The 27,204-nt window shown below is 43.8% G+C and overlaps 1 protein-coding gene across 2 annotated transcripts in view; it reads right to left on the reverse strand.

Moving 5' to 3' along the window:
• The window catches only part of INO80 (INO80 complex ATPase subunit), a 362,932-nt gene that overhangs the window by 263,058 nt on the left and 72,670 nt on the right, over positions 1 to 27,204 (reverse strand). For both annotated transcript variants that reach the window (XM_082275733.1, XM_082275734.1), the window contains 4 exons: positions 25,864 to 26,050; positions 14,646 to 14,713; positions 6,222 to 6,422; positions 4,847 to 4,927 (listed from right to left, as the gene is read on the reverse strand). In XM_082275733.1, coding sequence (XP_082131859.1) covers positions 4,847 to 4,927; positions 6,222 to 6,422; positions 14,646 to 14,713; positions 25,864 to 26,050 — 537 coding nt within the window. The remainder of the gene's footprint in view (positions 1 to 4,846; positions 4,928 to 6,221; positions 6,423 to 14,645; positions 14,714 to 25,863; positions 26,051 to 27,204) is intronic.

Raw genomic sequence — 27,204 nt, forward strand, 5'->3', positions numbered from 1 at the left:
TTCAGCTGGGGTTTCAGAGATGTCAGCTGGTACTTCCTGATAGCCCTAGGCAAGGGGATCATAGCCCTGCTGTTGAGCAGAGTATGGCAGCCATCTGTAGGCAATCTCCAGCTCCCATTCCTGAATGGCTAGAAACTCTAAATCTTCCTGTGCCCAGAGCACTTCCAAGATGTTCAGCATCTGGTCTCTTTAATCCAAGATTTCCTCCAAATGCCACTCCAGATCACTCCCAAAGTCAGGGTACTGTGACAGCCTCCTGCACAACAGTCCCAAGCTGCCATAGCCAAAGCCTTCCGTTGGGCTGTCATCCACTGTCAAAGGGCACACTTGGGCTACATGCCACTGGAGGGCTCTGTAGCTCTCGATCAGATGCATCTCTGCCCGGACCAGCCTGCTTAACTGAGCTGTCCACTCCTCGTGCAGTTTTTTCCCCAATGACAGCACTCGCACTTCAACCTGCAACCAGTACCTTTCTTGGGTGGAGAAGAGAATTTTTTCCCTGGCGTGCTGCTCTTGGTCCAGAGTTGTCAGTGGACAGAGACATACCATCCCAGCAGGACCTGTGTTGGCACTGGTCCTCTGTGCTACACCTGCATCCTCCTAACAAATTCCTCTCCCATGGTGGCTGCTATCTATACCTTTCCTCTTCTGCTAACCAGACCTCAGATCCCGGTGGTGGTTTGGATGTCCCAGACTGCAGGAAGCATCCCACCACTGCAAACAAATGTGACGGACCTCCTGGCATCCCACTTGGGTGCTTCCACCAAGATACAGCTTCCTCCACCCTGGAACCTGGACCAGGAACCATGCATTATAACTGAGCATTGCACCCAAGAACTAGACAAAACTAGTTTAGGTGCATATATAACACACAAAATCAAACAAGAGACTGCGCGAATTGTAAACGGTAATATCATTAACACATGTACAGAACAGCCAATATAAACAGTAATCTAATTAAACAGTAAGCCAATTAACAACTAGTCTCCTAGACCAGCCTAGGGGACTCGGGTCAGTATTCAAGACTTGCTGTCCAAATCTTATTAACCAGCTTTCTTTTCATCTTCTCACTGAGTTTTAAGTTGGCAAATTCTAACATAGGTTAAATGTGGTAATGTCATCTTGCATTATATAAGAGGACACCTTCCTAAATGCTTGTAGCGCCCTCAAATGCCAGGGCCCATAGTCATTAGGCAAGAGGCTACCCTGCAGTCCTCTCCAAAAGCCCCTGTCCCAGTTGGGTCTGTCACAATTAGTTGTAAAGTACAGGACACAGGCTGGATATTCAAAGACCCTGGGACAACCCAAGCAATGAAACAGAGAGGTGGGCAACAGCAAGGCAAACAGAACAGCACCAACAGGTCCGACAAAAACAAAGGGTAAAGGCCCAACTCAGAGAGCAGCTAAAAGCATCTGCAGAGGCCTTGATATCTACTTACAGTAAATTTGGTGGAGTGAGCACGTAAAGGTACTGCCGTTACCTTACCTTTGAGATTATAGGTCCTCACAATGAGTTGTGGTTTTTTTTTTACCTAGCAATAGTGGACATAGAAGCAGGATGTCCTTTATGAGACCATGTTATTCAGACAAAGGCCAAGGCTGTCAGACCCTGACAATTCTAGCCACGTAGCAGGCAAAGCAATACCTTTGGGCTGCTTTGGAGTACAACACATAGAAAGAAGGAAGATATCTTCATTAAGGTGGAAGGTTGATACCACCTTAAGTAGAAAGGTGGGAATCGAAAGCAAAAACACGTATTTAGGAATCAGGAAAGGCTCTTTACAAGAGAGACACTTAGAAACATGTCTGACAGATGTGATAGCCACCAAGGTTCCCGCCTTGAGATCACTCAAGGGGGATTTTCTAATGGGTTCAAAGGGTAGTTTCTTCAGGGGGTAGAGATCCAAATTTGCTTTCCCAGAGAAGAACAAGGTGCTGTAATGAGTGTTTGATTCATAAGAAACCCTGAATAAAGACTCTTACAAGGGAAAGTGAAGCCATAGGTTTCTGGAATAGAATGGATATGGCAAAAAAACCTGTCCCATTTGCGTACTTAAGGCCACATTCTGGTCACGTCCCGATTGTAGGAAGGAGAGAATGCCAAGTATAGAGAAATCCCTAGGATTGAAAAGCCTGTGTTCCCACCAGGCAAAAACTATCCCAGGTATGTGACTTTTCTGACTCTGAGTAATGTGGGATTGGCAGCGTCAGATATACCCCTGTCCTTCAAGACCTAGGATTCAACAGACATGCCATTAGGTATAATACATGGTTCCTGGTTCCAGGGTGGAGGAAGCTGTATCTTGGTGGAAGCACCCAAGTGGAAAGACTATGCTTTCTGCAGTCTGGGACATCCAAACCACCACCGGGATCTGAGGTCCGGTTAGCAGAAGAGGAAAGGTACTGATACCAGCCACCATGGGAGAGGAATTTGTAAGGAGGATGCAGGTGTAGCACAGAGGACCAGTGCCAACACAGGTCCTGCAGGGATGGTATGTTTCTGTCCACTGGCAACTCTGGACCAGGAGCAGCACCACCAGGGAACATTTCGCTTTTCCACCCAAGAAAGGTACTCGTTGCAGGTTGAAGTGCGAGTGCTGTCATTGGGGGAACAACCGCACGAGGAGTGGATAGCTCAGTTAAGCAGGCTGGTCTGGGCAGAGATGAACCAGTTTGGTACTGTTGGTGTATTAAGGCTGTTGGCTGACCAAGAAAGCTTTTTATAGTTGCAAAAAAATTAGCCTTGCTCAGATAGGCTGGATGCTGCGTGCCTGAAAGCTACAATTGGATGAAGATGAAGATTGAGATTGGTGTTAAAATAGGGTCCTGTTCCAGTGCAAGGGAAACATTGTCGTTCTGAGCAGTTCAGTGTTTTGCAACTCTTAAGAACAGTAAGTGATTGCCTTATTTTTTGCATTGTTTCCCTTGTGCCTGGTTTCCTTCATTGCGATACGTGAGGTTTTTCCCTTGTAGGGTACTCAGGAAGCAGAATACAGAAATGGGATATGTGTCCTTAGAAGGATTCACAACAACCAGGCTCTCTACCAAGAATATCGATCTTGTAATACCTTCAATAAAATGGGCTCCCCATTTTATTGGCCCCTTGAAAAATTATTTGCCAGGTTACCCTGTCACTCTAAAGCTTCGTCTCCCTTCACATCTAAGAATCCCTAACATTTACCATGTTTCTCTCCTGAGGCTGTACATCAACAGGTTTTCCTATGCTCTTTGTTGTCCATCTCCAACAGTCAGTACCTCAGATCAGTATAAAATAAAACAAATCTTGGATTCCAAATTCTCCAGGGGGTGACTTTTGTTACTAATTGACTGGAAGGGATATGGTCCTGAGGAGAGGTGTTGGATTCCTTCTACTAATGTTTTTGCCCCTCGTTTAAAATTTTATTTAATATTTAAAAGAAGAAAAACTACCACAAGAAGACACAGTTTTAAATTAGAGGGGCAAAGGTTTAAAAGTAATATGAGGAAGTATTACTTTACTGAGAGAGTAGTGGATGCATGGAATAACCTTCCTGCAGAAGTGGTAGCTGCAAATACAGTGAAGGAGTTTAAGCATGCATGGGATAGGCATAAGGCTATCCTTCATATAAGATAGGGCCAGGGACTATTCATAGGATTCAGATATATTGGGCAGACTAGATGGGCCAAATGGTTCTTATCTGCCGACACATTCTATGTTTCTATGTTTTTGAAACTTTTCATCAGAAGTTTCCTCTTAAGTCTGGCCCTAAACGAGTTGGGATTCCTTGTAAGAGGGTTGGTACTGTCACAAGTGAGCCTGCAGTTTCCGGCTAGTGTATTCTTACCTCCTTGCTGCAGTGCTTCTTTACCCAGATTCCTTTCAAATGTGTGGTTTGGCTGTGCTCACCTATGGGCATCACCTGCTGTTCTGTGGGCTTTTATTTCCTTTACTGCCATCATCACTTCCTGGCCCACTTCCTAGTTTGCATGTCTTTGTAAGACATGCTTAGTGTAACCCACATTGCCTGAGCAACTTCATAGTTCTCTGAGCTCCTATTCGCTTGTCAATTGTGTATCCTGTGCCTGACTACCCGTGTACAGACCCCAGTTTCGTTTACTGCCTGTGCTTGTTCGCTGCTGTCCTGACCTCGGCTTGTTTCCTGGATTCCCTGTTGTCTCCTGCTGCTTGTACTCTGCACATGCAAGTGGTCTCCGCATCTTCAGCTTGGCGTACCTGGGGGACACAACCTAGTTCTAGCTTGCTGCAAGTCCGTCCTCACCATCATGGGCTTGGGTGAAGTAACAGGCTGGGGCTTAGACTCCGCACCCTGGGGAACCCCGAGTTGGTGATCTACAAGGGCTCACTACCATAGACACTTGACATCTGGTCCACACAGATTACTCACAAAGTAAGTCTTTAGACTCTGGGAGTCTGTACCTTCACTCTGGACCTGGAAAAGGCTCTACGGCCCACTAACAAAGTACACAAAAGTCTGGAAAGTGCCACAATGCGGAACTTATTGCCAGACAGTTACATTCCAGGCAGGCTCTGCAATCATCCAATCCAGTGGGGCATGGGCATGGCCATAAAAGCTGTTGCTGAGGATATAGCAGGCTGGGTTTTTTTTTTGCTAGTGTCCAAATTCTCCTGTAGGTGGCAGCATGACCCAATTGTATTTGAACACTGTGTCCTTCAATGAACGAGAAATAAGTATTATTTGGTAGACACCCTAAAACTGTTATGTGCAATTTATTGTGACAACTACATAAAATGAGCCCAACCATTTCCTCAGGAATATTATTTTTTTTTTCTTTTACTAATGGTTTAACAACTGACACATAATCTTAAATAAACAAATAGCCTTACCTCAGCAAGGTGAGCCAACAGAGCAATGCTCTGCACAGTTTTTCCTAAACCCATTTCATCCGCCAAGATTCCATTAATACCCTGAAAGAACAAAAATATGTTACGGCTATTAACTGGGATTGTATGATTTTTTATTTTTTTTTTCTCTTTCATTGGTTGAACTAGTTGGACTTTCTTTTTTCAACATGACTAACTATGTAAGCAACTATGTAACTGCTTGATTTGTGCTCGTGATGCAACTGATCCAATCATATCTAGAGGCAGTCTGTTAGTGAAAGAATTGTGCAGAGATAGCACATGAAACACATTTCAACATAAAATGAAATATTTAAAGTGCATCAAAGTAAAACCTTTTTTCTTTGGTTTAATCTCTCCAAAGGAAAGGGGGATCCTCTCTTAGACTTTTAGGCCCCTTTCACACACACCATCCGTTCAGTTCATCAGTTCAGTCACGTCAAATGTTTCAGTTTTCCATCCATTTTTCATCCGTTCTTCGTCAGTTGTCATCCGTTTTTCGTCAGTTGTTATCCGTTTTTCATCAGTTGTTATCCATTTTTCATCCGTTGTTATCCATTTTTCATCCGTTGTCGTCCGTTTTCATCAGTTGACATCCATTTTTCATCCGTTGTCATCCGTTTTTCGTCCGATCCGTTTTTTTTGAAGGATGAAAAATAGGGCATTCATCCGTTCAAAAAACCGGACATTGATGGAAGCGGATGAAAACGGATGTTAACTGATGATCATCCATTGTCGTCCGTTTTAACATAGAGATGCACTGATGCCCGTTTTTCATCCGTCAACGGATGGATGAAAAACAGACAAACGGACAGCATGTGTGAAAGGGGCCTTAGGGGGAGATTTACTAAAACTGGAGAGTGCAAAATCTGGTGCTGCTCTGCACAGAAACAAATCAGCTGCAAGGTATTTTTTTTTTGTCAAAGCCTAATGGAACAAGCTGAAGAAGCGAATTGGCTACCATGCACAGCTGCACCAGATTTTGCACTCTCCAGTTTTTATTAACTCTCCCCCTTGCTGTTACCAGCAGAAGTGACAATCTAAAATGTTGACTTTTCGCTCATTATTGGTTACAATGATCTTTTGTAAGGGAAAGTGAATTTTACCAGCGGGAACACAGCCCGCTAACAAAATGGGCTTCAGATACACTTTATTAAAAATTTGATATACAACTCTCAGTGAAAGTTCACAAAACTCCATCTAAAATCATGAAATCAAGTGGCATTTTAATTTTAATTTTCTTTTTGTTGTTCATTGAAGTTGGAGCATAACATACATACAAATAAACAAATCAATCCCTTAAATAATGAGTACAATGGAATTATTCACAATTCATTAAGCAATCAGTGCTTTAACTAACCTGTTCATAAAGATTTGCCAGCCAGTTCATGCCTTTAAGTTGGTAGCCTTTAAGTTTCCCACTGAAAATTGTGGGCTGGGGAATATCCTCTCCTGCTCTTATTGAGGGATTAGCCAGGCTGTAACTCTCTCCGAAGCTTGATTCAGCCACCCGTAAAGCTGCTGCTCTGCTTTCCTTGGCATCTTCATCAAAAGATCTGGTCTAGAAAGTAGTATATATCTCAAAACAAGTGCTGGGTGACTTAATGATCGTCAAGTTTTTTAATCTGAATATCAAGGCCTAAAGAGGAACTTCACTCGGTATTGAAAACATATAAAGGTCTGCAGGTACTGTAGCTGCTGACTTCTAAAAACATGTATTTATGAGTCCATCGAGTCCAGCGCTTGACTTCAAGAACCCAAAGTCTTCAGTACTGCCTTCAGTTTTGTACCACCATCTTGGATTTAGAAGCCAACTCTGACTTCCTGATCAGTTGCAGCCAGCCACCTGCTACACGTGCGCCAGATAAGGAGGCGCAGGAAGACTAGTCCTCTAGCCTCTTAGGATGTGTGATATGCATCCCAGGAGGCTGTGGGGGAAGGGGGACATTACCCTTGCTTAGGCAAGGAATAAGGAAATGGGAGTATGTACCTGCTGGAAGGTTCTTGTTACTCAAAAAAAAGAAAAGAACCTCGAAATGTGTAACAGTGAGGGTTGAGATTATTTTACGTCTTATATGTGAGTGAAGATCCACTTTAAAAATACGCAATTAAATTATCATACACAATTATAGCTAATAACAAATTCCACGTATAATAAGGAAGAAAACGTGACAGCTAATTTAATCAATTTATTTATTTTTGCTAGATTCTGTTATTAAATGTAGGAGGCAAACTTTGTGTCCCATATTCTGATATCAAACTAAGGTAATTTCCAAAACTGGACAACGTTCACCGCAATGAAAAGACTACTTTTAAAGCTAATTTCTGTTTGTTTGCATATGGTAATGCCTTCACTATACCTGCTTTTCATAATAACAGAGTAGGCGCCAGACACTGATAGGGGGTTATGGTATATATAGAGTGCAGACACCTTTATTATAGAAGAAATAATAGAAAATTTTATAAAACGTATATGTAGGAGGGCATATGGTTCATTTTGGATACATATTGCCTTTTTATGATGACTGCTCTGCAGAGTACCTGAGTTAAAGTAGCAAATTTTCAAAAGAAGACCAATAAAATAGGAATCATGACTACCTACCTTAAAAAGAAAAATGGGATTTTTGTTACTCACCGTAAAATCCCTTTCCCTGAGTTCATTGACAGGCACAGCTTCTTCTTTATTCTTGACCATTGGGTTATTTTGCCACTAGGCAGAAAAAAAAAAGAACTCAACGCTGCCTATGGGCAGTCCCAGCTGATAGTCAACCTCCTCTCTGCCATTAGCAGCTCAGTTTTTTAACAAAGTAATACAAGTAGAGAAAAACCAAAGAGGGGGTGGGTGCTGTGTTGGTCAATGAACTCAGAGAAAGGGATTTTACGGTAACAAAAATCACATTTTCTCTTACGTTCATTGATGGACACAGCTTATTCTTTGTACTTGACCATTGGGATGTCTAAAAGCAGTGCCTCAACGAGGGGTGGGGAAACCAAAAAACCATTGGAGCAACCAGGCAAAAATGCCAACCACCCAAACAACCCCTAAAAGGGGGTCACAAGGAAGTGTAAACAGCCATCTGCAAAAAGAAACACCTGAAGATGCAACACATAAACAGGGAAAGTATAGTAACAGAATGCACAGACCAGGAGCTGCCTCCCAACCCTGAGATACAGATGCCGAAAGCACCAGAGGCACTAGCGCCCTCGTGGAGCGTGCTGAAATGGGCAAGGAAGGAGCCGCCACAGGAGTGAATGCTTGAACAGGCTTTTAAACAGAAAAAAGCATGGCAGGGAAGGTCCAGGCCTTCCCCGGAGCCCAATGGAAACATAGAAGCCACCTAACCAACTGGCAGGAGATCGCAGTGGACAAGGGCACATGAACCACACAGACTACATCCAAAAGCATGCAGCACAAGCTCCTCATGATGCCAGGCTTCATCACAAGGAAGGCAGGGCAATATTCTCACGTAAATGAGAGATTGACACCAACTACCAGACAGGAGACACAAAAAAAGGAATCACCCTATCCCTGTGAAAAAACAAATAGGGAGATGAACCAATCAACTCAGACGCGACCCGCAAAAGCACTCAAAAGGGCAACCCTCTGAGAACGAGAAGCCGGGTAATATCCTCTATACTCTCAAAGGGAAGGCTTCTAGAAAACCAAAACCCCAACTCAAACCCCAAAAGAGTCACAGAAAAACACAGGGAACTTTACAGACCAATCCCTAGAAAATCATCCAGAGTGGTCTAGACCCTGGGGAGACGACCCTTCCAAAGAGGCAACAGCCAGGGAACATCTAAGACTAGCCCTACCATTTCAGCATGCTACAGACCAGTCTGGGGTCACCTGAAGTTTAAGAACCCCTACAGTTGTCGGCCCATGAACCCTACAGCAGACAAGGGAATATAGCACATCTAATGCATCCGCCTGGGGTACCTGTAGTCTCCCCCAATCATTACACCTCCTAGTAAAGCAGGAGATCAGGACAACCCCTCCAGGGATTCTCCACTGTAAACAAATCTTCCTGAAAAAACAAAAACCATCTGGGTACAGAACTCACTTTCCATGCCAATTCCTCAGTGCCAGATATGTGTACAGCCGTGAAGGCCGGAAACGTGCTGCGCCCCCCACTACAAAAGGACAATGTACGTGTCACCCTGGCTGAAGTCCTAGGCCACAGTGGTGGTAGGGTCTGATCAGACCCAGACAAGAACCTCATGGAGAAGGGTAAGAAAAAAACACCTGGGCCAACCTTAACTCTCGCTCCTGAAGACAGTGAAAAGCAGACGATCCAAGAGCTCTCCCTCCAGCTGGATTGGTTGGCATTCCGTAATAATGACTGTCCATAGGAAGGGAAGAGATTACAGTATGCCCCAGTTAGCCAAACAGCGAATCTGAACTACCATAAGAGGAAAGCCCCCGTTGATCCATCCAGAAGAACATTGTCCGATTACAGTATGCCCCAGTTAGCCAAACAGCGAATCTTACATATAGTAGGTGAGGTTGAATAAAGACAATAGTCCATCTAGTTCAACCTGTGTAGGTATGTGTGGCTGTAATCATCTCCCATACCCCTGAATGTTCTGATCCTTGAGATGTAAGTCTAAGAGTCTTTTGAAAGCCACCATACTACCCGCAGAAACCATCTCTTGTGGTAGAGAATTCCACAATCTTGTTGCCCTAACAGTAAAGAACCCCCCGCGTTGCCTGAGGTTAAAACGCTTCTCCTCTAATCGCATTGTATGCCCTCGAGTCCTCATGCAATCCCTTCGAATGAACAGCTTTTTTTCTAAGCTGGGATCCCCATTAAGATATTTATAAATTGTTATCATGTCCCCCCTCAGACGTCTCTTCTCCAGGGAGAATAAATCGAGCGATTGAAGACGCTCTTCATAGTCAAGGTCCTCCAATCCCCTAATTAGTTTAGTTGCCCTTCTCTGGACTCTCTCCAGCTCCAACACATCCCTCCTGAGGACTGGCGACCAGAACTGGACGGAATACTCCAGATGCGGTCGGACCAGAGATTTATAAAGTGGAAGGATTATAGTCTTATCTCTGGAATGCATCCCTTTCTTTATGCATGCTAATATTCTGTTGGCTTTGGAAGCTGCCGCTTGACATTGCATGCTGTTTCCTAATCTATCATCAACCAAGACTCCCAGATCCTTCTCCATTTTTGATTCCCCCAAGGGCTCCCCTCCTAACGTGTATTGTGTTTTTATGTTTTTAGTCCCCAAGTGCAAAACCTTACACTTCTCCACGTTAAACCTCATTTGCCATGTCGTTGCCCACTCTGTTATTTTGTCCAGGTCATTTTGCAGGATATCTGCTTCATGTTGTGAAGTTATTGCCCTGCCCAATTTTGTGTCATCTGCAAAAACTGATATCGAACTACTGATCCCGACCTCAATGTTGTTTATGAATAAATTGAACAAGGTTGGTCCCAGGACTGAGCCTTGGGGGACCCCGCTTACCACCTCAGACCAGTCTGAGTATGCGCTGTTTATTACTACCCTTTGGACCCGCCTTTTTAGCCAGTTCCGTATCCAAGAGCAAACCCTGCTATCGATACCTGCAGACCTTATTTTATAAATTAAGCGCTTGTGGGGAACTGTATCAAACGCCTTAGCGAAATCCAAGTACACCACATCCACTGGTCTCCCCCTATCTAGCTCACAGCTCACCTCCTCGTAGAATGTAAGGAGATTGGTTTGACAAGAACGCCCATTTGTAAACCCGTGCTGATTACTGCTGATGATGTTGTTGTCCTTAGCAAACTCTACAATATAGTCCCTTATCATCCCCTCCAGAAGTTTACATACTACTGATGTCAAACTGACAGGCCTATAATTTCCCGGGATATGCCTCTGGCCCTTTTTGAATATTGGAATCACGTTAGCTTTCTTCCAATCCCCTGGTACATCTCCTGTCCTAATACTGTCAGCAAAGATCAGGAACAGTGGTCTCGATATAACTTTACTGAGTTCCTTGAGTACTCTCGGATGTATGCCATCCAGTCCTGGTGATTTGTTTGTGTTAAGTTTATCCAGCCTTTCCCTGATTTCCCCCTCTGTTAGCCATGGTGGCAAGTCCTGTTTATTACTACTAACCATACAGTCTTGGTCAGTGTACCCCTCCGTTTCCTGTGTAAAGACTGACGAGAAAAAAGCATTTAGCACGGTTGCTTTTTCAGTGTCCTCTGTAACCATCCTCCCATCATTGTTAATTATGTGTGCAATATGCTCTGCCTTAGTTTTTTTGCTGTTGATATATTTAAAGAATTTCTTTGGGTTTTTTTTACTATCCTCCGCTATTTGTCTCTCAAAGTTGATTTTAGCCATCTTGATTTCTTGTTTACTTTTCTTATTTGCCTCCTTGTATTGCTCGAAAGCCGATACTGTGCCCTCTGATTTATACTTCTTGAAGGCCAATTTTTTCCCCCTAATAAGTTTTATGACGCTACAGTTTAGCCAGCCAGGTTTGGCTTTGTCTCTTCTAAATTTATTTCCCATAGGAATGCACTGCAAGATGCCTTTGCCTAATATGTTCCTAAAGCATTCCCATTTTTCCTCTGTGGTCAGGGATCCCAGGGTTTGGTCCCAGTTTACCCTTTCCATCATTGAGTACAATTTTGGAAAGTTTGCCCTTCTGAAGTTTAGGGTTCTTATGTTCCCCACTTGTCTTGTTATGTTGTTATTTACACTAAATGTGATCATCCTGTGATCGCTAGAGCCCAGGTTGTCCTGGACTCCTACCTCCGAGATTATGTCTGGGTCATTAGTGAGCAATAGATCCAGGACTGCGTTTTCTCTGGTAGGGGAATCCACCAACTGTGACATGTAATTATCCAGTAAGGTTTCCGTGAATAGGCGGGCCTTCTGTGAGTGTGCAGTCCCCTCTTCCCAGTCAATGTCGGGGTAATTGAAGTCCCCCAATACGATGACTGATCCCAATTTTGCCACTTTACCCATTAGTGCTAAAAATTCCAGCTCTACCTCCTCCCCTTGGTTAGGTGGCCTATAGCAAACCCCCACAATTACTTTCCCCTTTTCTCCTTCCCTATGGAGTTCAACCCACACAGATTCTAAATCCATGCTCATCCCATCCGTAATGTCACTCCTTTCTGTCACCTTTATATTGTTCTTGACAGAGACATACCCCTCCCCCTCTTTTTCCTACCCTGTCCTTCCGGTACACCGAATACCCTTGGATATTGGCCAGCCAGTCATGTGAGGGGTCGAACCAAGTCTCTGTTATTCCCACAAGGTCTATGACCTCCTCATGTACTAACATTTCCAACTCATCCATTTTATTAGCTAGGCTCCTGGCATTAGCATATACCCCTCTTAGTTTTAAGGAAGTTAAGCGCAATTGGCGGTTATGTTTATTCCTGTTTGGTCTGAGGTTCTCCCGCACAGACCTGCCAATTGACATTGTGGACCTACTGTCGCTGCTGACACTACAGCTGCCTTCAGTCCTCTGCTCCCTCCTGACTGACTCTACTTCTGAGCCCTCCCCCCCGTCTCCTAGTTTAAAAGCCCCTCCAACTTGGTGGCCATCTTTCTCCCCAAAAGAGCTGTACCGTCCCCATTAAGGTGCAGCCCATCCTTACTAAAGAGCCGGTAGCCGACTGAGAAGTCAGCCCAGTTCTCCAGGAACCCAAACCCCTCCTTCCTACACCAATTCCTCAGCCACTTGTTAAGTTCCCTAATCTCCTTCTGCCTCTCTTGTGTGGCTCGAGGTACAGGCAGTATTTCAGAGAAAACCACCTTGGAGGTCCTTTTCCTCAATCTATTACCTAAGTCCCTGAAATCGTTCTTAAGGATCCTCCACCTACCTTTAACTTTGTCATTAGTGCCCACGTGCACCATGACCGCTGGGTCATCCCCAGCCCCGCACAACAATCTGTCTGCCAGATCTGCGATGTGCCGAACTCGGGCGCCCGGTAAACAACAAACTGTTCGGTTCACGAGATCTTTTTTACAGATTTCCCTCTCTGTCCTCTTGATAATTGAGTCCCCAACTACCACAACCTTTCTAACCTTTCCTGAGTTACGAATCTGAACTACCATAAGAGGAAAGTCCCCGTCGATCCATCCAGAAGAACATTGTCTAAGGAAATGAGGGGTTACCCTGTATGAACTACATTTTCCTCCGCAGAATCCACACATGGAAAACGTCTACCAGAATAAACATGCCGGCATGCTCTGAGTCGAGAAAGCCAAACTGCAAAAGAAGGCTGACAAAGGTCCCGCAAAAAAAAAGGCCCCACAAAGAGACCCGCCGCCTGAAGTCCCGCAAAGGGAGCCACTGCCTGAGGCCCCGCAAAGGAAGCCACCGCCTGAGGCCCCGCAAAGGGAGCTGCCATCAGAGGCTCTTCAAAGGGGGCAGTTTTGTCCCAAAATAAGCCATCTGAGACCCTGTAATGAAGGCTGACGGCCAAGACTCCATATGGTCCACAGATAGGGGACGGATCAGATATTAGACACTGACTCGTTCTTAGCCAAAAGCCCTTGTCTGGGACACCACAAGGAAGGTAGCCGGCTGGGGCCCCGCAAAGGGGGGTTGTCAACTGAGGCCCCTCAAAATGGGGCTGCTAAATGAGGCCCTACAAAGGGGGGGTCGCCAAATGATGCCCCTCAAAAGGGGGCTGCTGACTGAGGCCCCCACAAAGAGGCCGCTGACTGAGGCCCCGCAAAGGGGGCCACCTACTGAGGCCCCAACAAGGGGTCATGGACTGAGGCCCCACAAAGTGGGCCGCCGAATGAGGCCCTTACATAGGAAACCATCCAAAAAAAGGACCCCCATAGGAGCCTGTAAAATGAGCCCCCACAAGGAGGGCTGTCGCCGAAGCCTAGGGCTGCTTCCAGCATGCCACCAAAAAATGGCCATTGGCCATACCTCCAACTGGTAAGTCCAAAACAACCGAGGGTGGAGGAGGGAAGAGGCGCAACTGTGACTAGGCCTGGGGACACAGTCATACTAGGCTTGGATCTGTAAGACCTACCACAGCCCAGCATCATCAGCTGAGGCAGCAAGAGAGCAAGTCTGGAGGGAGAACAATAACCCCGGAGCGACCGACCACCCCAGGGAGTACCCGTGCCCCACACCACATTCAGGGAAGGAGGAGGGGGCATCTACTTACTGATCCAGCGAATAGTGCAAGTAACACTCCCAAAAGCAGATCCTCCTCGCCTCTCCTCTGAAGTGCGGGGGCCTTTTGGCCAGGGCAACACTGTGACTCGGACTAGTGGCGCCTAGTCATATGTGTTCACGTGAGGCGTTGAACTTGCTGGTTGCCCCGGGTCTAGGATGGGGCATGTCACGGCCGACCCAGCGTTTAGCTAAAGGTCTGTGCGCACTCGCTGGCCAGGCTGGGGTGACCACCTGGATTTAGATTATCTAGTCCATCGCCCAGCCTGGCTGTTGATAGAAGATCTCTGTAGGAAAAAATTCCAGTAAAGGAGAAAAAGAAAAAACAAAAAAGTTAAAGTAATGGAACGTCAGGTCCCAGCAGGGAGCCAGGTCTTTACTCCTCACTAGGCAGAAAACTGAGCTGCTTATGGCAGAGAGGAGGTTGACTATCAGCTAGGACTGCCCATAGGCGGTGCTGAGTTTCTTTTTCTGTCTAGTGCCCTACTCCAATGGTCAAGAGTAAAAAAGAAGCTGTGTTCGTCAATGAAGGTAAGAGAAAAAATTGTTTCCTAAAAAGTAACAAAAAAAAAAAGAAACTAGGTAACAAAAAAGACCACCCATGAACAACAACTATAGGAATCTCACCTGTGCCTGGTGTATCCTAAAAGCCTCCTCTGCATTCTTCAACGCTTGAGATTTAAAATAGTCACTGTCTGAAATCACAAAAGTTAGCACTACTTAGTTATGAGGTTGTTTGTTAAAAAAAAAAAAAAAAGTTTAAAAGCCTAAAAGATTTCACAGTAAGAAGGGCACTTCCGAGTTGTATTCTACAAACTGAAAAGATCCAGTATAATATGGGCTATACATATAGAAAACCATATATTGTGCTTTTTACAAAAGTGACAGTTTAAGACTTATTACAAGTGAGCGCTCAGGATTTACTTGAGTATGTCTCCAGATATTTTATTACAAGTAGCTTTTTTCTCAAATTTTACATGAACTTTGTTATGAGTTAATCAGGACCCTCTGTGTCACCAGTTCCAATGGGTCCAAAAACATATGGTTTGCTCTTTAAATCACCAGATCCAGATGGCCTAAAGACATGAGCCTTTATGGAACTTAGCTCAGTTATAGCCAAGCCACTATTTCTAATTTGTAAAGACACCTTATCGATTAGATTGGTACCAACTGCGTTTTGCGTAGAGCAAATGTGGTAGCAATTTACAAAAAAGAATCATGATGCTTACACCAGGAAACTACAGATCAGTCAGCCTAACACCAACTATATGCAAGGTATTTTAGGTCATGGTAAGGGACTGTATTCAGAAATGTGCCCACGATAGAGGTCAACCAACATAAATTTATTAAAGGACATTCTTTTCAAACCAACCTCCTATCTATTAGGGAGCAAGTAAGAAATTGGATGGTGGAAGTCAAGTGGATGTATTTTATCTAGATTTTTCAAAAGCATTTGATGCTGTATCTCATAAACTTTGAATCTATAAATTAAGGTGTGTTGGAGTGCCTCAACAAGTGAGGCAGGTTGCTCTGTATCTTTGTTTATGCATGTTATGTGGAAGAAACGCCTGTGTGTGCAACTAAGGTACATATGAACTTTTCCATTCATTGAATAAAAGTGGGCTGCCGTGTTCTAAAATACAGTTTTGGACTGGCACAACTCATTGTAAATGCACCTATCGCTTGAGTTTAATTATCCCATCTCACATATATTATATGGTCGAGTTCAAAGAGCAGAGATCAAGCAAGTGACCTATTTTCTAAATGGTCCAACGTTGTGCGTGGTGTGCCTCGGTGTTGTATCTTCGGTTCAATGCTGTTCAATAAATTTTTGTTTATTGATGATAAAGGGGTTGGAATTAAGAGCTCAATTTCAGTGTTTGCCATGCTGATCATACAAAAGAATGCAGGGAAATATATATGGCACAGGATACAGCATCATTATTACAGGAAGACCTTGATAAAATAGTAGGAGGTTGGACAGCTAGAAGGAATTCAGCAAAAGGCAACAAAATTAAAAAAAGACCAAAGCTATGAGGATTGTTTACATGAATTAGAGTTATTCACTCTGGAGAAGAGAGGCTTAGGAGGGGATATGATTACAATGTACAAATATACACTGTTTAAAAAAATTAAAGTAACACTTTGAAAACACAAATGGGGAAATATAACATGCTGGATATTTATACTGATATAGACTTGGTAATGTGTTAGGAACGAAAGGATGGCACATTGTTTGATGGAAATGAAAATGATCTACCTATAGGAGGGCTGAATTCAAAGACACCCCGAAAATCAAAGTGAAAAAATGATGCAACAAGCTAGTCAATTTTGCTGAAATTTCATTGCAGCAACTCAAAATGGTACTCAGTAGTTTGTATGGCCCCCACATGCTTGTATGCATGCCTGACAATGTCAAGGCATGCTCCTAATGAGATGACGGATGGTGTCCTGGGGTATTTCCTCCAAGATCCGGACCAGGCATCATTGAGTTCCTGAACAGACTGAGGTGCAACCTGGTGGCGTTGAATAGATCAACACAGAGGTGTTCTATTGGATTTAGGTCAGGCGAGTGTGGGAGCCACTAAATGGTATCAATTATTTTATCCTCCGGGAACTGGCTGCATACTCTCGCCACATGAGATTGTCATTGTCATGCACCAGGAGGAACCCAGGACCCACTGCATCAGCGTAGGGTCTGACAATGGGTCCAAGGATTTAAAAAAAAAAAAAAATGGGCTGCGCAGTGTAAAATCCCGGGGGCCTATTTTTTGTCCCAGTCCGGGCTTGTACATCACCATGAGATGGTACACTAACAAAAACAAACACTCTCCACCTTAATAGAACTCCCCCTCCAGACGTCAAGTTCAATCCATCTGCCTAGAAGGAGCCAAAGCCACTTTTGCCACAATTTCTATTAGTATTGTAACCAATGTGGTAAGCCCCTGCCAAACAGAATCAAACAGCAGCTACCAAAAACATTTACTCCCACCATCCAGAAAAAACGACAGTTCCAAAACCCCACTAGGTACAGACATTGCTATCATGTATAGGGAATACTATGACAAAATTAAAAATTTAGCTACAAAAGCAGGTAGCATTAAGCGCCACATCCTGTTTTAAGAAACACTGAAACCAAACAACAAACTGGATGTGGTAGACTTTTAATTCACCCACTTAGAAGTAGGGGTGTTGAAAATAATCGTCGCATTGATGCATCGCGATGCCGCCTTTTCAGATTCGGTTACGATGTGGGAACCCAGAATAATCGATTCCTGGCTCCTCCCCCTCCCTCCCTCCATAGAAGTGTCATTGCTGGATTAATATGCACCGGTGGCCTGGCTGCATCCGGCGCTGTTCCCCTCTCATTGGATGGTGTGTAGCCTCAGGAGGTGAGCGCTGCAGCACACCAACGTGCCGCCCCCACCACGCTCTCCCCCTTCCTTGGGATTGGTAGCTGTCACCTCCCCCATGTGCTGGTGTAGTGTTGCTCCATACCGACACAGACATCGCTGCAGCTATCATCACATCCCTCGGATGAAACAGTCTGCTTAAGGAAATGAGCTTCGAGGGGAGGAGGAGGGGTGCTAGGAGTGCTCGGAAGATGAGAGACCAGTCTGTCATGCTTCATGTAAGTGAGGGGTGAGTGAGTGCATAGAAGTGGCACATCCCCCACCTCTGCTGTACCTCCAGTCTGTGTACTACTGTGCCTATCAGCCTATCACATTGGGGCTTTTTTCTAGTTCTTCCTGAGATTTCCCTATAAACTTTTCCACCTGGAAACATCCACTTATCTGCAAGTAGTATACTTAGATAGAATGCCTTCCTTTTTTTTTTTTTTTCATTGATGTTGACCTGCATTCTATCTAAATTGCTACCAAAAGACTCACCAATGATTTGTTAAAGTGATACTAAAGGGTATTATTATTTTTTTCTATAAAATAAAAAAAGCTATCATACTTACCTGCTGGCCGTCTTTTGTACCATGTCTGCAGTCTCTGACCGTCTCCTGTAGTATGTCTGCAATCTCTGACTGTCTCCTATAGTATGTCTGCAATCTCTGACCATCTCCTGTAGTATGTCTGCAATCTCTGACTGTCTCCTATAGTATGTCTGCAATCTCTGACCATCTCCTGTAGTATGTCCGCAGTCTCTGACCATCTCCTGTACTATGTCTGCAGTCTCTGGCATTCTCCTGTAGTGTATCTGCAGTCTCTGACATTCTCCTGTAGTGTATCTGCAGTCTCTGACATTCTTCTGTAGTGTATCTGCAGTCTCTGACCCTCTCCTGTAGTGTGTCTGCAGTCTCTGACCCTCTCCTGTAGTGTGTCTGCAGTCTCTGACCCTCTCCTGTAGTGTGTCTGCAGTCTCTGACCCTCTCCTGTAGTGTGTCTGCAGTCTCTGACCCTCTCCTGTAGTGTGGCTGCAGTCTCTGACCCTCTCCTGTAGTGTGTCTGTGGTCTCTGACCCTCTCCTGTAGTGTGTCTGCGGTCTCTGACCCTCTCCTGTAGTGTCTGCGGTCTCTGACCCTCTCCTGTAGTGTGTCTGCGGTCTCTGACCCTCTCCTGTTGTGTGTCTGCGGTCTCTGGCCCTCTCCTGTAGTGTGTCTGCGGTCTCTGGCCCTCTCCTGTAGTGTATCTGCGGTCTCTGACCCTCTCCTGTAGTGTGACAAAAGTGTCCTTTAAAAGCAAATTAAAATAAAAATGATTCTTTAATTCGTGACTGCTTGATTATAAAATTTATGAAAAAAAAAAAAAAAAGTTTTGAAAACCATTGGGCAGTGGGCTGGGCATTGGGCAGCAATCGTGATGCATCATGATGCATTGTGGAAACAAATCGAATCATTGCCTTGATAATCGTAATCGAATCGTGAGGTGAGTGAAGATGCGCAGCCCTACTTAGAAGTATATAAACACAAATATTTTATTAATACAAACATGATTAAAAACAGAAGTAGTACGCTGGCTCTGTAATGATGGAGACCTATCCTTTGCTCTTTATAGGAGGCGAAGCGGAGGGCACTAGAGCGGTACCACTCATCCCAAGTAGGACGCTACTGTTACCATCAATGTGAACTGTGGATTATCAGGGAACACATCCTTGGATGCCAACCGTTGCTCTAGGGGGTCAGTATTTTAGTCCATTTTTGATTCTGGAACCCCCTGTGATTAATGTGTGGAATTTTTAAGGTGACCTCTGTGCTTTGCATTATGCACATTCTGCTTGTATAGAGTGATTTATCATTGCCACACGTAAGGGGAAGGTGGAGGGTACAGGACCACCCCTGATTCCAGGGAGGTTGCTACCATCACTATCAATGAGAATCGTGGAATATTAGGTATTAAAAGGACATTATCTTGGATACCATTGTTGTTCTGGGGGTTTGTATCTTAGTATTTCTCTTTTTCCAATTCAAATACCGCTTTTGATTAATGCATGGAAACTTTATGGTGACTTTTGTGTTTAATATGCAGATATTGTCCCCATTGAGTGATGAAGCTGTTAGCCTAACCGGGTACTACATCACTTGTCATATATTATTATATTATAAAGGATTTATATATTGCGCCGACAGTTTGCGCAGCGCTTTACAATATGAGATATATGTATATGAATGCTTGTGCGATAATGGACGGCTTCCATTCTCCAATATAAGGGTATATGCCCTGAGATAGGGATGTTTTCTTACTGGCCATAGTCTAATACCGAGTATCATTATCTGTGTGGAGGGACCACCATATAGGTATGTTATTGCTGATGTATATATTTTTTTTCTTCCAGACTGTATACTCAGATACAGTCTATATATTATTGGTTCCCTCTGTCATGTCATGCTTAGTGCCGAGGCTGGACCGCTAAAATTTCAGCTCACTTACTCAACTACATGTATGTAATCTACAAGTGGGACCTCCAAAATGTTTGTATATGTTAGACATGTATGGAATGGTTCTAAATATGTTTCGCTATTTGATTTGTATGTACCTTTCGTAATATGTTTTTTGTTTCAATTCAGATCATAATCTCTTCTAAAGAAGCAGAACATGATTCTGGGAAATGCATCAAGTTAAGGGCTAGTCCCACCCCTGTTTGATATGTTATTTATGTGTAATATAAGTTACTTTTGAACATCAAGTGCATTTTGATGCCTATGATATTTTTTTGTATGCACATATGATGTTGTCTTGTGGGAGTGCAACATATCCTGCAGAGTTCCTTGATGTCACATGTGAACGTGCTTTCATTTTATCGCTGTTTTTTTAATCATGTATATATATTCAAAACACACAATTTAAAGCAATAATAAAAGGTAAATCTTTTTTAGTTACATAGTTGGTAAGATTGAATAAAGACATCAGTCCATCCAATTCAACCAGTGTTAGTGTATGGGTGTGTATCTAGGTCTCTACCATTTCCCATATCCCTGTATATTGCGTTCGCTTACATACCCATCTAAAAGTTTTTTGATGTTAGAGAGCACACATAGTAAGTGTGCTTTGCCCATTTCTGCAGCTATGGAAGCAGAGGTCTTATGGCGGATGCAGCAAGTGCTGACTCACCTTGACAATCCTGTTTCTTCTCGGGACAATCTTGAACAGAGGTATGCATCTGTCCAGCAGCCAGATGAGGGTATGGGAGATGGATCAGACGGCTCATCTCTCCAGCCACAGATTACAGAAAGCATGGAGTTATCTGATTTTTAGTTGGAGGATGTAACATTTACCGAAATTTCAACTGAAGTGCTGACAACAGGGCTGAGCTCTGCTAGCCTCTGCCCAGCACCAGTAACATTTTCTGGGTTTCAGGGACAGGAGATGGTGAGCCTCTATCCCCAGACACCAGTTCCAGAGACTGGGGATTTAATAGGAACAACCCTGTGAGCTTACAGCAGAATAGCGCATCCAGGCATAGCGCTGCTGACCTCTGCCTGCAACAATTGGTGACCCTGGAGGATTTGTGCAAAGCCACTGACTTTGAAAGTTTACTTCCCAGCGGAACAGCTGGCATCAGGGCAGAACATTACTGAGCTCTGCCCAGCACCAACAGCAGCATCAGTGGAGTTACAACAAACTTCTCCAGCTGAATCACCGGTAACCGGACCGAGGGTCCAAGATCTCTGCCCCACACCTGCGGCAGCTCTGGAGGCCCAAGATGAGAAGGAGGTGGTCACTTCCCAGCAGCAGATCAGGATCCAGGGGGGGGAAGGAATAGGAGGTTGTCGTCCTCCCTCCCCAACAGTCAGCCAGAGTGGAGGAAATTGTCTTCAGTCCCCAGCCAGGATCCGTGCACCTGGGAGACAGTGACAGAGAAATGTCATCCCAGCAGCCAGATGAGGGAACAGGAGATGAAGCAGCTGGCTCACCTCCCCAATGGCAGCTACACAGTTTGAGAGTAAAGGAGGTCACCCTTCCTCCCCAGAAGCAGATCCAGTCTGGGAGTGGAGGAAGCCGGCCTCCCTCCCCAACGGTTAGCTAGAGTGGATGATGTGGTGTCCCCAGCAGAAGTGCTGACAACAGGACAGAGTGCTACCAACCTCTGCCCAGTATCGGCAACAACTACAGAGTTCTAGGGAGGGCAGTCGACCCCTCTCCTCATCGACAAGCTGATGTAGTGAAGCTTCTACTACCAGCTGAATCGCTGGCAACAAGGCAGAGTGCCGCTGGCCTCTGCCTAGCAACTACAGTGTCTTCACGGCTTCAGGGAACTTGGGCAGACGGCCCCTCTGCCCAGTAACCGAGCCATGGAATAGTAAAGACCACCCAGCTGAAGCACTGGCGGCTGGACAGAGAGTCAATGATCTCTGTCCCACTCCTACTGATAACTATTCCCTGCAGCTAAGAATGGAGATCATTAACTCCATTCACCTCCCACACTCCCATCCTCATACCCTCTCCCCCCACCTCTACACAAGCAGTCTTGCAAGCCTGCAAAAAATTTTTGGAGAAAGCAATTCTTCCATATTTGGGACCAAACCCTATTCATTAACAGACTTCCTTAATGATTTCTAATATATGGTTTCGATCGCATGTTTACCTAAACTTGTTATTCATTTGTTCACTGTTCTAAGTTAATATAAGACCAGGGAGAAAACCTCTGGTTTCTATACTATAATAGCTTTTGCTGTTTGTATGAAATGAAATATCTGTAACACTAATTCTGTTCATGCTGCCAACTACAAAATAAAAAAAAGAATGGAGATCATGTGGACTGACAATGTGAGTTCACTCTGCCCTACTAATGCATGTCCAGACCAGGTGGAGGTCTGGGACCTTGTTAGTCGAATTTTGATAGGGGGGAGAAATGTAATAGACTCACCCAGGACAGAGGCTTTTGGAGGGGACTGCAGGCTAGCCTCTTGCCTACTGACTGTGGGCCCTGGCTTTTAAGGAAACACTACTTTTTGTAAGGTCTATGCTGGGGGGACCCTTTGAGTAATGTTGCTTTGTATATAGGTCCATGTCTCCCCAAGACAGCAATAAGGACTGCTCCATACAGTCAGACTCATAGCAGATATTAATATCATCAGCTCAACCACTGGTCTTCCACACATTGGTAATTGTGCTAACACACCTATTGTCTGCCAGCAAACTATTGGGGGATGTGTTTACACTTGGGCTAATGTGTATTGTACTTTGTAAGCTCGATGCCGGACAGTCAGTTGCTGCTGGTCTCCTGTTACTGTCTGTTTGTTAAGGTGTTACAGTATGTGTTTTCTGCTAAGCTTGTCTGTCCCATGGTTAATTGTTATGTGTGTCATCTATTGTTTGCCTGCTAGCATTCTGTGCACTCCACCTAGCCTGGCTTAATTAATTGGCTGTTAATTAGCATGTTAATTATATTTCTGTATACAGATGCGTTTGCATATGATAATGTGATCAGCCTCACTTGGTTGTCTAGCATAAATACTCTGAGTTTTCAAATAAAGAGTTCCAGTTTTGCAGCTAAATGAGCTCTGCCTAGTTCTTCGTACTGTAGCAATATGCGACTATATTATCTTAAATCTATGTTCAGACTAGAGGAAGCGGTATACGGACGGAAGCACTCAAGCAGAATGTGGGACAACTCCATCACATATTTCGAGAAGTATGGAGTTCAGTTTGGTAAAGTTGGCCCTCTTGAAATCGAATCTTCTTATCCTACACTCATGTCTTTTTTTCTATGATTTACGGTCATTTTATATATTCTGTGATCTCTGTTTCCTAAGTTATCCCTTACTGCCACGTCTGCAATCAGCTCTGTGTTGTTTGTAATTAGTAGGTCAAGCAGAGCCTTGTTTCTAGTTGGGACATACACCAACTGACACATGATATTGTCGTGCAAGACAGATATAAGAAGGCTGGCCCTAGTCAATATCCAGATAATTGAAGTCCCCCCATGATTTTAACATTTCCCTGCCTTGCTGCTATTTTTGTCTGTGAAATAAGATTGGTCTCCTCTTCATCTTTCAGATTAGGGGGACTAAAGCATACACCCATTAATCATTTCCTGTTGGTTTTTCCCTTTGAAGTTCCACCAACAAGGATTCCCCATTTTCCCTTACCTCGTTCGTAATGTCATCCCTCATATTCACTATCAAATCACTCTTGGACGTACATTCACACCCCTTCCCCTCTTCAAACTACCCTGTCTCTCCAATATAGGGTTTACATATGGACACTCATGAGCTAGTCATGTGTGCTGTCAAACCAGGTTTCTGAAATTCCCACAAAGTCCAAATCCTCCTCCTATATCAGTAGTTTAAGTTCTGTCATTTCATTCACCAAACTCCTAGCATTTTTGAACATGCTCTTTAATTTTGTACCAGCGCATATTTTCTCCTTGTGTGTTCAGTGACTGCAATAGAATTCTGTCAACCATCTTTTCCCCCAACAGAGCTGAACGCTCCCCATTTACCTTCAGTCTGTCTCTGCTATAGAGCTGGTAACTGATCAAAAAGTCAGCCCAGTTCCCCAGGAGCCCAAAACACTCCTTCCTTGACCAGTTCCTCAGCCATTTGTTAAGTCCCATATTCTCTTTCTGCCACTCTGGTGTGGCTCAAGGTACAGGTAATATGTCAGGCAGCATGCTGCCTTGGAGGTCCTTTACCATGATTTGCTGAACTCAAGCGCCTGGTAAACAACATTTGATGATCACAGTCTTTGTGACAGTTTGCCCTATCTGTCCTTCTAATAATTGAGCTCATTACCACCAGTATCCGTTTATTTTTTTTAGTTTTGACCTTGCCCCCATCCTTAGTGGAGGAGTTATTCACCTGGCAGCTAGGGGAGTCACTCCTCCACTAACAATGGAGGACAATGTTGCAGGTTGCTGCCTTAGATTCAGGATCTAGGTTTCCAAGGAAACAAGTTGCTCACAATTTGCACAGCAGTATTCACCCTCAAATGGTTGTTCAAGGAACAAATGCAAGACAGAGAATAGAACACATGCCAATGGACATTAGCTGCTTAATGGGGATGATCCAGGAAAATTTAGAAATTATATTTTTATGTAGTTTATTATAGTTAGCTGTAGTGGTTGGCTCTTGAGCTTTACAAACTGATAACTCAGGCAGTGTTCGCTAAAGTGCTTAAACAAATGCAAACAGATAAAGCTCCTGGCCCGGGCAGCTTCACCTTTTTATTATAAACAGTTCCAAACTCAAATGGCCCCAAATTTCAAAAAGCCTTTAAAACAATATTAAACCCAAAAGCAAATATCTACAATTTTGCAGCTTACCAATTTTTAGATGTGATGGTGTTATTCGTTATTTTAGGCATTCATTCAATGGCCAGATCACCAGGAGAAAAATGAGAGAAAAAGCCTAAAAAACGGAAACCTAATACAGCTACTACATCAAATGATTGATAAGCTGTAATATATTAAATTTCTTGTTTTAGTTTTAATATAGTTTTTAACTCCCTTTGTCAACAACCAACACCAAGCTTAGATGCATTATCTGCCCATTTTTTTGTTATTTTTAAAGAATGGAAAGATCCCCTCCACACTGTTCTATTTACAGACCCATTTTGTGCCTCAATATAAATTTAAAATGGTTTGCCAAAATCCTCACCTATCTAAAGTAATCCACCTTTATGAAGTTGGCTTTATGCCCACATGGGAGGCTCACAATGGCAGCATTTGTGCAATAAACATTATCCATTCAGCCCTGTCAAAACCAGACCAGACCAAACATTTATTGATATATTATTGATGCAAAAAGGCTTTTGACGAGGTCCACTAGTTTTTTATTTAACTTACCCTGATAACCATCAACCAAGGCCCACATATGTAAGCCAAGGTTGAAGCCCTGTATTCCTTCCCTAAGGCGTGGGCCAAACTAAATGGGATCCTGTCAACACCATTTGGCATAAATAACAGAACCCAACAGGGATGCCCACTGTCACCCTTTATCTCTAACCCTTACGGTGCATAAGGATGAACCTGAACATTTTAGGGATCGTGGTTGGAAAACAACACCACAAAGTCTCGATATATGCAGATGACCTCCTTTTCTTTCATAGTCAACCGGCATTACTGTCCTTAACCCGATGTCTGAATTTCAATTATATAGAGAACTCTCCAACTTTCATAATAATTATCAGAAGGTGGAAGTGCTTCACAGGCCCAAGACATCCGGGGAAATGTCCCTTTCTGGAGTTAGGTTATATGACATCATCTCTCGTCTGTCCTGGGTCTTAGACTGATGTTGCCACACTACCACCAAACAGTTGGTTCAAATTGAACAAACAGTGGGTTCTCATTGAGAACAGCACTTCCTACCCATATACTGAATAAATTAGTCAATTGTATCAAAATAAAAAATGTTATGACCCGTCATGTTAATTGGAATAATGTAAAATTAGAATACCATAATCTTCCTGTGTGATACTCAAAGAGGCACCTCCTGCTTGTCGGGGGGTTGAATTGTCTTCTAGTTTTCGCAAAATCTCTTCCTGTATTTCATCGGGACCAGATTCTCGTTTACGGCTGACAAAGTGAGCATATAATTCTGTTTGCGTTATCAAGAAGTTCAGTTTTCTCTGCTGCCTTTTAGCCTGGTCGTATGAAATAAAAGGAAAGAACAGAAAGAAAAATGCTTAAAATACAAAGCAGATAGAACAGAATGAACAGACTTTAAGAAAAAAAGGATTCTTCCTTCAACTTACCTGTAAAATCCTTTTCTTGGAGTACATCATGGGACACAGAGCCGGTAATAATGACTGACTATCTGTGTTATACACTACCTTGAGGTGATTGGACACTGGCAACCAATAGACAGAAAGTTCCTCCCATATAACCCCTCCCATACAGGAAGAACCTCAGTTTTTGAAGCAAGCAATGAAGATTCCAGAAAAGAGGGGAGGGACCGGTGTGTCCCATGATGTACTCTAAGAAAAGGATTTTACAGGTAAGTTGAAGGAAAAATCCTATTTTCTTTATAATACATCATGGGACATAGAGCCAGTAACAATGATTGATTATTTGGGATGTCCTAAAGCAATGCCCATGAGGAGAGGGGACACAGTAGCCCCAAAATTGCCCCTGGGCAAGAAAGAGCTTATACTGCTGCCTGAGGTACGCTACTACCAAATTGAGCCCCTTCTCATGCTCTTACATCTACTTGGTAACATTTTGTGAATGTATGAACTGAAGACCAGGTAGCAGCTTTGCAAATCTGAGCCATAGACACCTGATGATGCACTGCCCATGAAGCACTTACCCTCCTGGTAGAGTGAGTTTTTAACCTAAAGGGTGGAACTTAACCCTTTAGGCCATATGCCTGCGCAATGACTTGACAAATCCACTTGGAAAAAGTGGAACTAGTTGCTGCTTGGCCTTTCTTAGGGCCATCTGGCAGGATAAAGAAAGCATCAGTACTATGAATTAATGCTTTTTAAAAAGAATTTGACTGCTTGTACTACATCAAGAGAATCCAACAATTTCTCCTCCTTAGTGTGGGGACTCAGAAAAAAGGATAGTAGAACAATATCTTGGTTTAGATGAAAACCAGAAACTACCTTAGGAAAAAAGCCGGATGAGGGCGTAAGGCCACCCTGTCCTGATGAAGGATCAAAAATGGCTCTTTGCAGGAAAGAGCCGCCAATTCCAACACCCTTCTGGCTGAGGTTATGGTAACCAAAAAGACCAATTTCCTTATCAAGAGAACTAAAGGAATGTGCCTGAATTGCTTCACTATGAGAGTTTCTTT

Source organism: Pelophylax lessonae (assembly GCF_965119305.1).
Source record: "Pelophylax lessonae genome assembly, chromosome: 13".
In the NCBI taxonomy this organism is placed as follows: domain Eukaryota; kingdom Metazoa; phylum Chordata; class Amphibia; order Anura; family Ranidae; genus Pelophylax; species Pelophylax lessonae.